General features: G+C 42.3%; 1 protein-coding gene across 1 annotated transcript; it reads right to left on the bottom strand.

Annotated features, from left to right (window-relative positions):
- On the bottom strand, positions 1–8,423 carry si:ch73-352p4.8 (cystine/glutamate transporter). The gene is made up of 12 exons (XM_053650101.1): positions 8,146–8,423; positions 6,150–6,276; positions 5,689–5,804; positions 5,010–5,135; positions 4,813–4,912; positions 4,542–4,586; positions 4,336–4,459; positions 4,118–4,221; positions 3,893–3,989; positions 2,019–2,168; positions 1,715–1,892; positions 1–1,390 (listed from the first exon to the last, which is right to left on the bottom strand). Exons 1-12 carry the CDS (start codon positions 8,381–8,383, stop codon positions 1,326–1,328), a joined length of 1,470 nt encoding a protein of 489 aa, XP_053506076.1. The 5' UTR covers positions 8,384–8,423; the 3' UTR covers positions 1–1,325.
- Between the last annotated feature and the right edge of the window lie 7,430 nt (positions 8,424–15,853).

Here is a 15,853-nt window from a genome sequence, read left to right as displayed (position 1 = left end):
CAGGCGGAGATCAAACTCTTTATTAAACTTAAAGACACAAAACCAAAGTAATCCAGTCTTCACAGGCAAACGTGGCAAAACAATATCCTTCCCGGCATGAAAACAAACGATATCAACAATACAAATCTTACAACTAATAATACTGAGCCCCGTGCTCAATAACTCAGGCGTTTAAATACAAAGTATAATCAACTCAAAACGCAATCACCTGTGACAAATCAGAATAACTAGCGCTAACGCACAAGCCGGAAGCGAGTGAACCAAAACAAAGTTATGTGACTCATCCGAAGACGAGCCACAGTGCCATCTGCTGGCCGTATCGTCACAGGTTGCTTTATTATTTGCACATAATAGAAGTGAAAGTAGCTATCGAGGGCTACAGGACCGCTCAGATGGCAGTATTTTCTAAACTTTATTCAAATTCAGTTGCTGATGCTTTGGATTTTGATTTACTACTCTTCTGTGACACACTACCAGACTCAGTGGACAGATTTTATAATTCTGTCAGGTTCAACCCTCTTTCACTGTGCATGCATCCAGCTATTATTCTCTATTCTGTGTGCTTTATGGTTTTTGCCTTTTTATTATTATTATTATTATTATTATTATTATTATTATTACTGCAACCCTGTGTTTAATTTCAACCTGCATTCATCATTGCTAACACTGTCAAAACTCTTAACCAACAACTGAATTTCTTTACGTCCCAGAATGTAGGACATAACATGAGGCTATCATCACAACCATAGAACAATTTCTGTAACACAGTAGTACATTGGTGTACAGTTTCCATAGTCATCTGTTTTGTGTGTGAGTGTGTGTGTGTGTGTGTGTGTGTGTGTTACTAAAGGTTGGCAACAACTTTTAAATGATGAAAACACCTCATTCCATCTCAAATCCTTTGTATCAGACACTAACTACAGTGTTTTATATGATTTTATTTTATATAAAGGATATTTAGCTGTTAAAGAAGTTATGGATTAACCAGATCACAGTCGAGACTTTTCATTCCCCCCTCCCCCCCTCATTTTATTGTGTTACAGCCTTTCAGGAGTCTGCTGAGGATTGCAACATGGGAAAGTAAAATGTTTAATGGCTACCACAGTCTGGGTTAGTTGTACAACGTTTGAGAAGATGCTATAACCTACTTAAAAAAAGGTAATATTTCACAATATTTCCATCTCAGATATCAAATTTCCATGTCTTTCAGACTAAACCTCTTAAACTTGTTCATGGCAGTCAGTTGAGAGGTTGTTGGATGGTTTGTTGATAATTTTAGGGTGTCTGTGTTTAGCGCCCGCCCCTTAGTGTAATGTTTGGCTCCTTCAGTAGGTCTGAACTTCTTGCTGTACCACCTCCAACAAGATCTGAAGTTGGTTAGTGTAGTAATCTGAACAGAGCAAGAGAAGAAACAAACATTAGTGTTTATTACATACATCACCAAAGACTAGTTGAAAAGGTAATGGTAATAGCGAAATATTAATAGTATATGAAAACTTCCCTATTTATAACACAGACGCAAATAAAATTGCGCTTAGATTTAAATGAGAGTGTGTGAATGGTGTGCGTGTGTGTGGAACGTCCTCTGTGATTGACAGGTGTCCCAGCCGGGGTGTATTCCAGGGCATCCACTGTGACCCTGACCAGGATAAAGCGTTTACTGGAAATGAATGAGTGAAAGGAAAGGAAAGAGAAAAGGAAAGGCATAACTCACTGATGGTTTTTCTCCAACGGTTTGGTATATACGAGTGCTTTATGGTCAGGTAGTACACTGGGATTCCAGTGAAAGTAACAGCAAAACTGCAACCTGTGTTCCAGGGGTCTGAATACAGAGACAGACCCACGATAAAGAAACACACCACCGTGAAGATCACAGGAACAGCCAGAGGAACCTAGGTTCACATATTTAAAAAAAGATCAAGTCAAACAAAAGTAATAGTTTTTGGCTATTAAAATGATAAAAAATTTAATTAATAGCTGAGATGAAAAATAAAATTAAGTTCATTAGAGATATAAACCTTAAATGTTCGTGGATGGTCTGGGAATCGATAGCGATGGACGAGAAGCCCCAGTGTAACCAGGGCGATGAAGAACCAGCGCGAGAAAGAAGCAAAGTTGATCAGTTGATAAATGTCTCCTCTTGCCAACATGATAACCACTAGAGGGCACTGTAAGAATAACAACCGAGACGGTCACTAATGAGTACAACACATCGGGACGTGCTGTTATAGGAAAACAATCAGCGATGAGCTTACGTGACACGGCCTGATGTCAAGCAGAGTTACTGTTCCTACCCCGATGTTGATTGTTTTCCAGTAACTGCATGTCATGAAATATTCCTCTTACACCACTGCAATTCGCCCATGATTGCGATTTTTCATTTATGAAAGAACAACATACGTTTTATCCATTCATAGTTACATTAAATGTTATGGATTGTTCCAGTTATCACTTACTGAATGTACTGTATAACAGCTTTATACTGCAGCATGGATAAATACTCGTATCTGATTGGTCAGAAGGTGTGTGTTATTTGTTTAACAGCATGGCTATTGTATATTAATGTGCTTGTTCGTATACTTTATTGTTTTTTTTATAGGAACAGCTCAGACTCAGGGACCAATAATAAAAGTAATTAAAAACAGATTTTGTGTACAATGTAAGTGAGAACAGGAACTAACTTGTCTCTTGGACTTTCCACCACATTAAACCTAACTCTAAACCATTAAAATGTGCAGTTCAGTAATTAATTATACATTGTAATCACTGTGGTATAAGAAAACTAACGCAGACTGTGCTGTTATACAAAAATACCCCCCCCCCCCAAAAAAAAAAACCCACAACAAATCTACAGATGTGCATTAAAGTCCCCATGAAATCAAAATCGAAGTTTTGTGGCTTTTACAATGAATACATCAGCCTTAAGTTTATCTAAAAGCTAGTGTGTGCCAAAACAATGACAAAATTTGCATTTAGAAGATATACGCATTCAAAATGTACAGTCTCTTTCCACCAACAATACGGATCAACAATTTTGATGACATCATTCTGCAAGATTTTCCCGCCCCAACATTATAATAAATCACACAGCCGAAGTTGCCGTTGTTGAGCAAGAGAAATCATATGAAAAAGCACAGGTCAAAAACATGTCTTTGGTTGTTGTTGTTGTTATTATTATTATTATTATTATTATTATTATTAACATTATTACTGCTCTGGCTTGCATCCATGCTACTAACTGTCAAGTACGGCTTAGCCTGGTCTGTGAAGTAAGCTAAATACTATTGGCTATTTAAAAAGGGGGGGGGGGCAATCGATATGCCCCACCCCGACTTCCTGTTTCAGTGGAAGTTACGTCAACACGTCAAATAACACTACACGTTTCAAGGCACTTCACGGTGATTTTAATGACATTTAACAGCACAGTCTATTGTGTGTTATTCCTTACATAAACAGTTGTTCTCGAACCAGTGTCTCATTGTTTCACTCTTATTAAGTTATTAAGACAATGTTGTAAAATTTACAGCTTTATCTCTGACTGTTACAAAGCTCTGACACTGGTGTCTCCTTCCAAAAGTGCTAAATAAAATCTCCTCACAAAAAAAAACCCCTCAAAAATTCACACATTTTATCATTATTATTTTTTAATTTGTTTATGTGGTGTGTCCTCTGTACAAGTCCCTGTGAAAGTTGTTAGTATAGAAGTGATAATGTATTAGGATGAGTGCTATAGAGAATGGGCCAATCAGAACTGAGCATTCAACAGCACTGTGGTATAAAATGAATAGATGATCAAGAATGAATGAATGACAGTAAAATGAGCAACTGCACATATTATATGAAATGTATTTTGCTCAATAGAGGCAACCAGTAATACATTACAGTACATTACCAGCAATAGTACAGCAGGCATTGGTGTCTTTCTTCGTATGTGTATCATGGAAAACAGGGTTGGCCATTGTCCCTCTCTGGCAGCCACAAATAACATTCTACACACACACACACACACACACACACACACACACACACACAATCAAATAAATTGTGTAATTAAAATATGAGGAAATTGATCTAGACATGATGAAGTATTTACGTTTACTTCTAACAGACTTTATACCTCGGTACTGAAAAGATCCCTGCGTTCATGGTCCCAAGACAGGACATGGCCACCAGTATGGGCACCAGTGATGCCATCCTGGGCAGAGCTTTGCTGGCGAAAGTCTGTGTGCCGTACAGAAAAAGAAACTGACTGAGAACGATTTGACATTTTCCAATTAAAAAAAAAAACACTGCACCTCTTGACATTGTGAACATAGAAATTCGAATAATACCGACCACTGCTACGGCATCGGATATCAGCAGCTCGTTTTCGGTCATCATAGTATAATACGCTACATTCACCAGCACGTATAATGTAGTAACTGTGATCATGGACAAAATGATGGCCAATGGAATGTTTCTGGCAAATACAAGAAACAAGTCTAATTACAAGGGTAAGAACTGACATGGAAATTCAATCGGATCCTCCCCGTTTTCCATACCTTTTTGGATTGATAACCTCCTCTGTCACAAAGTTTAATGAAAACCTGAAAGCAAAGACAAACAAGATGTCACAGAGCACTGTGTAGTTATAAATGGATAGACCTGTGTGTCCATGATGACCTGCTGCTCTCTGGTTCTCGTACTGAGAGAAATGCAAAGACGTGGGCTTTTTGTTGGATTATGTTTAGTCTCTAAAATCAGGCAACTATAAAATGAGCTGTGATTCAGATTTATTTGTAATATTCTGGGGGAAAAAAGGTTATTACCCACCATCCAGAATAGGCATAAAGTCCCGCGTAGAAGGCTAAAGGCAGCTTTGTCAGTGTGAGCGCCTCGAAGTTAAAACCATTCTGGAAGTTTTCGGTTTGGCCTGAAGAGGGAGTTACAAACAAAGTTTTTCGCTCACTATCGCTGGATCACACATTAATAATAATAATAATAAAATTCAAGTATCAAATCTTTGCTACCTTTGGCCAGAGCCACAATTCCTGGGACAATGATCAGAACCAGACTAAGGAGCTTAATGATCAAGAGGATGACCTGTGTACGAGAGGACAGTGATACACTCCAGCAGTTCACTGCCACCAAAAGTGCTGAAACAGCAGAAAATGATTTCAAGTTAGAAATCAGTATAATATGTCACTGCTTATTATAGGTTAGATCAGTGGTCATCGACCCTGTTCCTGGAGATCTACCTTCCTGAAAACTTTAGCTCCAACCATAATGGTGCCCACCTGACTATCTAATCATCGCTTTAAGACGTTCTCGATCAACTAAAACACGTGTGTTCGATTTTGGTTGGAGATGAAACCTGCAGGAAGGTTGGTAACCGCTGGAGTAGATGTTTTTCCTCTTCAGAAATGGCTTTGTTCACGGTTGAGGTGGATCCGGAGCATACACCCTGGATGGAACTCTTGTTCATCACACAGTACCATGCACACACCCACACACACACATTCACACCTAGGGGTAATTTAGTGTACCCAGTCTGTCTACCAGCATGCTTTTGGGAGGTAGGAAGAAACCAGACGAAGCCAGAGGTAACCCACATGGATATGGGAAGAACTCTGGAGTGTCAAAGCTACGCACTGCAACACTGTGCTGTTCGGTTAGTCAAAAATTAATTTGTGTACACATTTCACTTACTCAATCCAAGAAAACTGGCCACTTTGATTAATAGTAGAGGAGCTTGGCATGGCGTGAAAAAAGGTTCTATGACATAGTGTCCAAAAGCCAGTGCAATATACCCAGTCACTGCAGGTCTGCAAAGAGAAAAGTGACAAGGGATGCTGGAGTGACACAAAAACCTTTTTATGTCATCCATTAACAGTGAGTCTGCATACGTACTAAATCAACAAGGCATTAATGAAATAAAATGTGTCAGTGCCCATTAAAGCAAAAACCATTTTTTAGCATCAGTACTGTATCACGGACAACAGCAATTGGCTGTTGTGGAAATCACTCATGCTCTCTGGCATGATCTCTTATTGAGTTCCTATTTCACAACATCCAGAATCAAATCCTGGCATCTCGGTCCATTTCATAGGCTTTTTAAAAATTTTTTTAAAAGTCACTATGATTTAGAATGCAAACAGACACAACCTGACCTGATGAAAATGAATTCAGACCAAAGCCTCAGGAAAGCAGGAAGTGGCCCAAGGGTCTCAAGTAAATATGTGTAATGGCCACCAGACTTTTTGAAACTGGTCCCCAACTCAGCATAGCACAAGGCACCTGAATTCAAGGAAACACAAGACAAGACAAGACAAGGAAGGATTCAGTGTTTTGATTAGATCAGAGTTAAAACAAACAGAGAATTTATCCAGTTAACAAAAGGAAGTGTTCCAAGTGCCTACCAAACAGGTTTGTGTTTCCCCAGCAGACTTGGGGGAAAGCCGTATTACAAACTCATTGCAGCTCTACCCTGCTCACAAGCAGTTGTGAATGGATTTAAAAAGATTTATTATTATTTATTTTTTTAACATTTATTTTATTAAGCCTAATTCCTGGGAAAACTCCAGGAAAGCAGAGGGATGTAGACTTGTGTATGGATCACAACATCTTTTACACATACTGAATATCAGTAATAACAAAAGTTCATCAAAGAAGAAAAAAAAACATGTTCATAAATTGATCAACAGTGTTAGCCAAAGCTAACGTGACAAAAAAAAATACTGCTTAACTGAACTATACTGTGTGTATTATCTATTAAAATACATTTAACAATCCATGATACTCGATTCAGTTAACAGCTGAACATGAACTATTATCTAAACTATTTTCAGAGTACACCCTGTGTGTCAGTATTTTCCAAACTTTATTCAAATTCAGTTGCTGATGCTTTGGATTTTGATTTACTACTCTTCTATGACACACTACCAGACTCAGTGGACAGATTTTCTAATTCTGTCAGGTTCAACCCTCTTTCACTGTACATGCATCCGGCTATCTTTCTCTATTTTGTGTGCTTTATGGTTTTTGCCTTTTATTATTATTATTATTATTATTATTATTATTACATTTACATTTACATTTATTCATTTAGCAGACGCTTTTAACCAAAGCGACTTACAAGTGAGAAAATACAAGCAAAAATTATTTCTCCTTATTATTATTAAAAATTATTGTTGTTGTTGTTATTATTATTATTATTATTATTATTATTATTATTATTATTATTATTATTTCAACCCTGTGTTTAATTTCAACCTGCATTCATCATTGCTAACACTGTCAAAACTCTTAACCAACAATTGAATTTCTTTACGTCCCAGAACGTACTGTAACTTACATGGGTAGGACATAACATGAGGCTATCATCACAACCATAGAACAATTTCTGTAACACAGTAGTACATTGGTGTACAGTTTGTGTGTGTGTGTGTGTGTGTGTGTGTGTGTGTGTGTGTTACTAAAGGTTGGCAACAACTTTTAAATATATGAAAACACCTCATTCCATCTCAAATCCTTTGTATCAGACACTGACTACAGTCTTTTATATGATTTTATTTTATATGAAGAATATTTAGCTGTTAAAGAAGTTATGGAGTAACAGTGGAGACTTTTCATTCCCCCCTCCCCCCCTCATTTTATTATGTTACAGCCTTTCAGGAGTCCGCTGAGGGTTGTAACATGGGAAAGTAAAATGTTTAAAGGCTACCACAATCTGGGTTAGTTGTACAACGTTTAAGAAGATGCTATAACCTACTAAAAAAGGTAATATTTCAACAATATTTCCATCTCAGATATCAAATTTCCGTGTCTTTGAGACTAAACCTCTTATTTTCTGTTTGTAATCACAAAGATAACGACTAGAACATTTTGTGTGTCACATTTTGAAAGCTCTGGGATGAAAGGCACACTGTGATACAAAAAATGATACATCACCAGTCTCCTAACTCAACTAAATGTATTGGATAGTATCAAAACTGAATGAAAGAAAGTATATTGTAGTTAGTATGTTATAATATGGTGTTAAGCACTATTATTTTCTGAGGTGCAATAATTAGAAAACATTTAGAGGTTCTCTTCATTGTGTATATTGTTTTGAACAGTAATGTATTATTAAACATCTAACTGCTATAAAAAGGTTTAGAAACATACCAAATGTGGAGAGGAGTCCACAGAGCGCCCAGACCACTAGGGAGAGTCCCACACTGCCTGTATTGATGTGCACTCCTTTGGGAGCGATGAAGATCCCGCTGCCAATCATGGTGCCCATGATGAAGGAGACTGCAGGCACCAGACTAATGCTGCGTCTCAGATGAACCCGATCTTCCTTCCCTTCACACTCCTCTTTCTGGCCTGCCATCTTTGCTTTAGTTCCCCTCACAACGGACATGTCCCGCTCCTCAGAGAGAGCAGAAACTTCTGCTGTGGAGTTGAACAACAAGCCAATACCTTTCCTCGCAGTGGAGGTGAACTAGTGGTAGGGGTTAGAGGGAGGGGGTGGGGTTTGGGGTTGGGGGTTGGGGGTGGGGGAGTGTGGGTGGGGGTGAACTCAAATATTTATTCATGAATAAGTGATTTAACAACTTTTTCCCTCCCTTTCGTGTGCCAAGTATGAAAAGATTTGCGCAGTGTGTGCAGTTTTTATTCGTTTTTGTTCTCTTTCTGACTCTCTGCTTTGATGTTCATTGTAGAAGTACAACAAGCCCCTTTTGTTCCTTCAGCCATAACTAAAAGGCAGAGGGACTGCAGCGTGTCATGACTGGGAGGTGAAGGTGGATGCAAATGTAGATACTCTGTAAAACCTGACGTGTTCGGTTTACTCAAGTAAATTAAGGAAACCAATTGCCTTAAACCACTGATTGCTTTGAGTACAGCTAACTTATTAAATATATTCTATGTTACAGTTTGTAGACTTTTGAACAAGTTCATTTGTGTAAATTCAGTTAATATTGTCTTGTGGACTATATGTAAACATCTGTTATGTGAAATAGCTTATTCAGGGCAGAACTAAATAACAAACTAAATGCAATTTTAATGATTCCTCTTTTGTTTTTGAGTTATTAACATTTTGCAGATTCTGCAAGGGGTGTGTAAATTTATGAGCTCACGTATATCCAGCTAAAAGTGTATTAGAGAGATTTTGTTTAGATAATGATTATTCCTGTGATTTTTGTTAAACAGAAAACAAATCTTTTGTCCATCTTTTTTTGTAATTGTGTATGGACATTTTTTTTTTGTGGGGGTGGATATGGAAATTATTATTAGAGGGAAAACAGATATTATACTCAAGCTGAATAATTTTGATATACTGTATATACACTGTTGCTTTGTAGACCCATTAGAGAAATGTTGATGTGAAGTGTTGCCAATTGATATCTACTGTGTGAATGTATGAACTCACTACCTGTTATCTGTTGTACCGGTGCCGTGTGTTCAATAAAACTCCATGTTCGTTTGTTTGGGAAAGATAAGTTTGTTTGGGGGAGGTAAGACATATCAAAACTTGTTTGGTTTTGATCTGGGTTTTATTTGGCAACACTCAGGTTCCTTTTCCCCGTGCTGTTTATCTTCTTTTATTTCCTTTATTGTCTTTATTAAATATATACTGTAAATAGCTCATATTGAATATTGATCTAGTGGCTTTGGCTTGTTTGGCACTTATACTTCTAGATTATAGTTATTCCTGTTCACCCACTCCTCTCCTGTAATCATTTAATATCTGAATGTCATATTCTGTTCCTCCTAGATATTTAAAGATTGTAACATGTCCTATTGCAAATCATTAATTTTCATGCATTGTTAAAAATAGATTTTATTTTTAGAGCTATGTTGACGGTAATATTGCATGCAATATCACTGAAATAAACATTTGTTTTTAATTATAACGCAAGAAGAAACTGGCTTATATACTGTAACTTAAGTGTGGTGTTAATAAAAAAATGGAATGTTATAACTTGGACCCTATTTGCTTTCGTTTACAAGTAACAAGAAGTTAAAGTTCTTCAGGATTTGTCTACATCTGTATATAGATGGGTAAGTAGCTAACCAGGTCCTCTTTAAGGCCACTATGAGACCTTAATACAGTTTACAAACTAAACCTTCAACATGTTGTAAACTAAAATTAGGGTTGCTTTATTATTTGCAAATAATAGAAGTGAAAGTAGCTATCTATGGCTATAGGACTGCTCAGATGGCAGTATTTTCTAAACTTTATTCAAATTCAGTTGCTGATGCTTTGGATTTTTATACCCTTTTATGTCTGAAAAAACAGCCTTAGCATTCGTCTAAAATGACTGTTTTATGACGAATTCAGTTGAACCATAAAAGGATTGTGAAGTTCTGATGTTTTGATGCCATACTCTGTTGTAATTTCTCTATCCTTCTTACTTATCCGTCTTAGTTATCATTTAGACTGATAAAAAGTCGGACATGTGAGAGAAATTGTCTTTTTATTTCATGCAGTAAGTTGGGTTCTATGCCTGAGTAAGGATGCACGCCTAAGAAGGTCACGTCTTGTCATTTAGATTAGTACAGAATGTTTATCTGCTTATAGATACACAAACATGTTGTTTTTCTGGTAAGGGTTCGTCTGCATATTTGCTAACATTTGCACATTGATTGTCCACAGCAAGGTATACCTGTCTCATAATTCGTGTTAGAGTTCCAACTCAGCAGCCAACTTATCTGAATGAATGAATGAATGAATGCCTTTTATTGTCACTATACACATGTACAATGAAATTCAGAGCCACTCCTTTTTGTTCCGTGCAAACATGTACATTCAATAAACAAGAAGAATAAACAGATAAATAAACAGATAAATAAACAAGATAAATAAACAAGATATTGGGGTGGATGGGGGAGGTACTATGAAATGCACAGTTTTGAGACACTATATACATATGCTGTGAACTCAGTACATGTATGTGTTTATAATGGTAATAGCTTTCGGGAAGAAACTATTCTTAAATCTACTAGTCCTTGTTTTGATGCACCTGTAACGTCTCCCTGAGGGCAACAGATTGAACAGATCAAAGCCAGGGTGAGAACTGTCCTTAATGATGGTTTTTCCTCTGTTGAGGCAACGGGAAGTGTAAATATCCATCAGGGAGGGGAGAGGGCAGCCAATGACCTTCTGTGCTGCTCTTACTACTCTCTGAAGCCTCTCCCTGTCTGCTGCGGTGCAGCTACCTTACCACACCGTGATACAGTATGTCAGCAGGCTCTCGACGGACGAGCGGTAGAAGATCAGCAGCAGATTGGAGTCCAGATTGTACTTCCTGAGAACCCTCAGGAAGTGTAGCCGCGTTTGAGCCTTCTTGATAACCGCTGTGATGTTGTCCGTCCAGGAGATGTTTGCAGAGATAAGGACGCCAAGAAACCGGACGGTGTGGACCTTCTCCACACACTCACCATTAATGAAAAGGGGGCCAACTCAGTGTTGTGTTTTCTGAAGTCTACAATGAGTTCCTTGGTTTTCTTGGTGTTTAGAGTCAGATTGTTCTTTGAACACTAGGCTGCCAAGTTTAGGACCTCCCCTCTGTAGGCTGCCTCATCTCCTTTTGAGATGAGTCCGACCACTGTGGTGTCGTCAGCAAACTTGATGATAAGATTATTGTTGTGGACTGGTCTACAGTCGTATGTGTAGAGACAGTACCGGAGGGGGCTCAACACAGCCCTGTGGAGAACCTGTGCTCAACGTGTGAGTGGAGGAGAGGTGGGGTCCGAGTCTCACTGTCTGGGACCGGTTGGTGAGAAAGTCCTTTATCCAGGCACACGTGAGGCGGGGGAGGCCAAGGGTGACCAATTTGGTGATGAGAATGTCCGGAATTATTGTATTAAAAGCCGAACTGTAATCCACAAAAAGCATCCGGACGTAGCTCTGTTGCTGCTCTAGATGTCTCAACACGTAGTGGACAGCTATGGCGATAGCATCCTCTGTGGATCTGTTTGCACGATAAGCAAATTGAAAAGGATCGAAATCTGGGGGGAGGTAGTCCTTGATGTGCTGAGGAACCAATCTCTCAAAGCACTTCATGATAACTGGAGTGAGGGCCACAGGACGATAATCATTTAGGCTAGTGGTGGGCGACTTCTTTGGCACTGGGATGATTATGGCTGATTTTAGGCAGGCCGGGATGACTGCTTGGGCCAGGGAGAGATTGAAAATTCTGGTAAAGATGTGGGCAAGCTGGTGGGCACATGATCTGAGCACCTTACCAGGTACACCGTCTGGGCCAGCAGCCTTCCTGGGGTTCACTGCCAGAAACATCCGTCTAACATCGTGTTCCCTCACAGTAAGTAGAGTGGTGCAGGAACCAGAAGGGGATGGAGGCAGGGCTGGACTGGTACGGGGGCCAGATGAGGGTGGAGGTGGGGCTGGAGCAGATGAGTGCTGTTGTTGTGATGTTTCAAAGCGAGCAAAGAAGCAATTTAGCTCTTCTGCCAGCATCGCACTCAGGTCTCCTGTTGTCGCCTCACGGCCTCTGTAGTTCGTGATGTTCTGTATGCCCTGCCACACCTCCCGTTTATTTTTGCTGGACAGGTGGGACTCTATGCTCCTCTTATAGGCCGCCTTAGCTTCCTTAATACCACCTTTCAGGTTGGCAAGGGCAGCTCTGTACAGAGCTCTATTACCAGACCTGAAGGCAGCGTCGCGGGCTTTGAGTAGTGTGCGGACCTGTTTGGTCATCCATGGTTTCTGGTTTTGGAAAACCCGAATGTTTTTGCCCACAGTCACATTTCCGATACAGAACTTGATATAGTCCAGTACCGTTCCTGTTAATGTTTCTAGCTCTTGATGTTCAAACAAATCCCAGTCTGTCTGTTCGAAGCAGTCCTGTAGTTTGCAGAATGCATCATCAGGCCAGGTGGTAACAGTCTTTATAGTGGTCTTGACACTGCGTCTGAGGGGGGTGTAGGCAGGGGAGAGCAGGAGGGAGAGATGGTCTGATTGGCCGAGGTGGGGGAGAGGTATGGCTCTATACGCATGCTTAATGTTGGAGTAAACATGATCCAGAGTGTTTCACTTAGGGGTGTACTCACTTTTGTTGCCAGTGGTTTAGACATTAATGGCTGTGTGTTGAGTTATTTTGAGGGGACAACAAATTTACATTGTTACACAAGCTGTACACTCACTACTTTACATTGTAGCAAAGTGTCATTTCTTCAGTGTTGTCACATGAAAAGATATAATCAAATATTTACAAAAATGTGAGGGGTGTACTCCCTTTTGTGAGATACTGTGTATATATGTGTGTGTGCGTATATATATATATATATATATATATATATATATATATATATATTGTCGCGACGGACCGACAGCCGGCGCGCAAGGTAGTAAAATCGCTCCTTCTCCGACTACCGTGCAGGCACGGAAGAGACAGCCCCGCGTCAAAACCGACAGCAACCCAAAAACACGTGACGGTAGGGCGGAGCCACCGACACACCTCCGGCCGGCGATTGGTGCGCCGTTCGGGAAAAATCCACCATTCAGCAGACGAGGGAAGAGTATAAGAGGCCACTCCTCCGCTCGTCCGAAGAGTATTATCTCAGGTGACATGTGCGCATCGCCTCACCCCAACAACCATTATTTGTTTGACCTTTTTTTTCCGGCATTTTTGAATCGCCATCTCTCTCTCTGTGCGTGTGTGTGTTCACTCTCTCTCCCTCTCTCTCTCTCTTTCTCACAGACGACTCAGACCCAGACGAGGCGCTGCTTGCTGAACACACACACCCGGCATTGCCTGACGGCACGAGGAAGCCCTCGTACACACACACACACACACACACGCACCCCTAAAGCACAAAAACGAAGAAAATAAAAGCAACCCCCCCTTATCACCTGACAAACCGCCTCCTGTGTGTCTGTGCTCCGCCCCTCATGGGCTATTTCCCTAAACTGGTGGAGGATGTAGGCATGAGCACAGGCCCACCCACCTAAAAAAAAAAAAAAAAAAAAAAAAAAAAAAGAGAGGCTTTGCCTGTTTTTTTTCCCCTTTTTTTTCTCCCCTGCCCCTCCTCCTCTATTCTTCCAGCCCCCTTACGGTCATTGGGGGGAAACATGGATCCCGCGCTACAACGCCTGCTGGAGGTCAGCATCCAGCAACAGACCATCACACAGCAGCTCGCCCAAAGCCTACAAGCCGCAACCAAGGAGCTAGTGGCTCTGAGGACAGCGACTCCCGCCGCCGCCGCGCCTCTCCCAGATCCGGGCCACGAGGTCCACCACCTGCTTCCCCCTCTAAGCCCTGAAGAAGATCTTGAGGCCTACTTCGAGACCTTCGAAATTATCACCCGCCGCGAAGAATGAGACCTCAAAGATTGGCCCCACCTCCTCAGCCCGCTACTCTCGGGGGAGGCACGCACGGCCTATTACGCCCTCACGCCAGAGGAAGCAGCAGATTACGGAGAAATGAAAAAGGGATTCCTGGCGTGGTGTGAGCGAACTCCCCACCAGGCCGTGGCGGAATTCCATCGATGGACTTATCGGCCGGGGGCCAGACCATGCGGACAGCTGAACACCCTCATCCGCATGACCAAAAGCTGGCTCCAGCCGGACATACATACCGCCACCGAGGTGGCGGAAAATGTGGCCATGGACCCGTTCCTGAGGGCTTTACCACCCATGGAGCGTCAGACTGTGGGTGTGCATGCGCCGGAGACACCCCAGGAGCTCCTGACTGCCCTGGAGCGTGCACTGGCCACCCTGGAACTCGGCCAGGGAGAACAGCGAGCCCGCAGTCCGCCCCTAGGGGTTTTGCCCCATTGGTCCAACCGGCAGCGCTGTCCAGACACATGGAGGACCCTTCGGAGTTCACCTATCCGTAGGCACCCGTGGATGAACGCATGCCCACGGAGCCGGAACTAGAGCCAACCGAGAAGGTCCAAAAGCCATGGTTGGCGGGGTGTGCTCTCCATTCGCCGAACCCGCCAAAAGCCCCTACCCTGACGGTGTGGGTCGAGGGGAACCCGGTCACCGCCTTGCTGGACACCGGGAGCACCGTGACCCTCACCCGACCGACGGTCCTACCCAAAGAACTTGGCCGGAGCGGGGCCATCACCATAACCTGCATCCATGGGGATACCCGGGAAGTCCTTGCAGCCGAGGTCCAGATCCAGAGTAAAGCTGGGGTCTGGCCCCTCCAAGTTGGCGCTATTCCCGATCTCCCGGTGCCGCTGCTCCTCGGAGACTGGCCAGGGTTCCCGACCGACCCAGCGCTGGGGTTCGGCAAGACACCTCAGCGCATCAAGGAGAGCCGAGCCCGGCAGGCCTTCTTGGCAAAGGACGACGGGGATGCCACCGCGGAAGGTAAGCCACACACACATTCTAACCCAATGTCGTCTGTATTTCACCAGGTGAACCGGCAGGGGAATTTTGGACAGGAGCAGAAGGAGGACTGCCTGAAACACTGCAGGGCCCAGGTGCGAGTGATAGAGGGGATTGACCAGGACCCTAACCGGAGGCTTCCCTCATCCTACTTCCTTGTCCGGGGTGGCCTCCTCTATCAACGGGCCTGCCGCCAAGGGGAGCAGATGGACCTCCTCGTAGTGCCCAAGCCCAAAACCCAAATACTGATGCACCTGGCCCACACCCATCCACTTGGCGGCCACTTGGGGGCACGAAACACCCTGGAGAAACTGAGGGATTGCTTTGTTTGGCCGGGAATGGACGCGGAGGTCCGGGGCTTCTGTCAGCAATGCCCTCAGTGCCAGCGTACCGCCCCACGAAGGCCCCCGCTGGCGCCTCTTATCCCTCTGCCCATCATAGGCGTTCGCTTCGAGCGTGTCGGCATGGACCTCGTGGGACCACTTCCCAAATCCGCCCAGGGGCACGAGTACATACTCATTATCCTGG

The sequence above is a fragment of the Ictalurus furcatus genome, chromosome 19 (genome assembly GCF_023375685.1).
Source record: "Ictalurus furcatus strain D&B chromosome 19, Billie_1.0, whole genome shotgun sequence".
NCBI lineage: Eukaryota > Metazoa > Chordata > Actinopteri > Siluriformes > Ictaluridae > Ictalurus > Ictalurus furcatus.
The sequence above is the reverse complement of the archived record's forward strand: the minus strand, read 5'-3'. Positions and strand labels throughout refer to the sequence as shown.

Excerpts from the sequence above, each read along its gene's own strand:
- si:ch73-352p4.8 (XM_053650101.1), bottom strand. The coding sequence starts at position 8,383 with ATGTCCGTTGTGAGGGGAACTAAAGCAAAGATGGCAGGCCAGAAAGAG. Across the intron at positions 6,277-8,145 it reads TGGACTCCTCTCCACATTTG|GTGCCTTGTGCTATGCTGAG; the intron begins GTATGTTTCTAA and ends CCTTGAATTCAG. Across the intron at positions 4,587-4,812 it reads CTTTATGCCTATTCTGGATG|GTTTTCATTAAACTTTGTGA; the intron begins GTGGGTAATAAC and ends CTTTGCTTTCAG.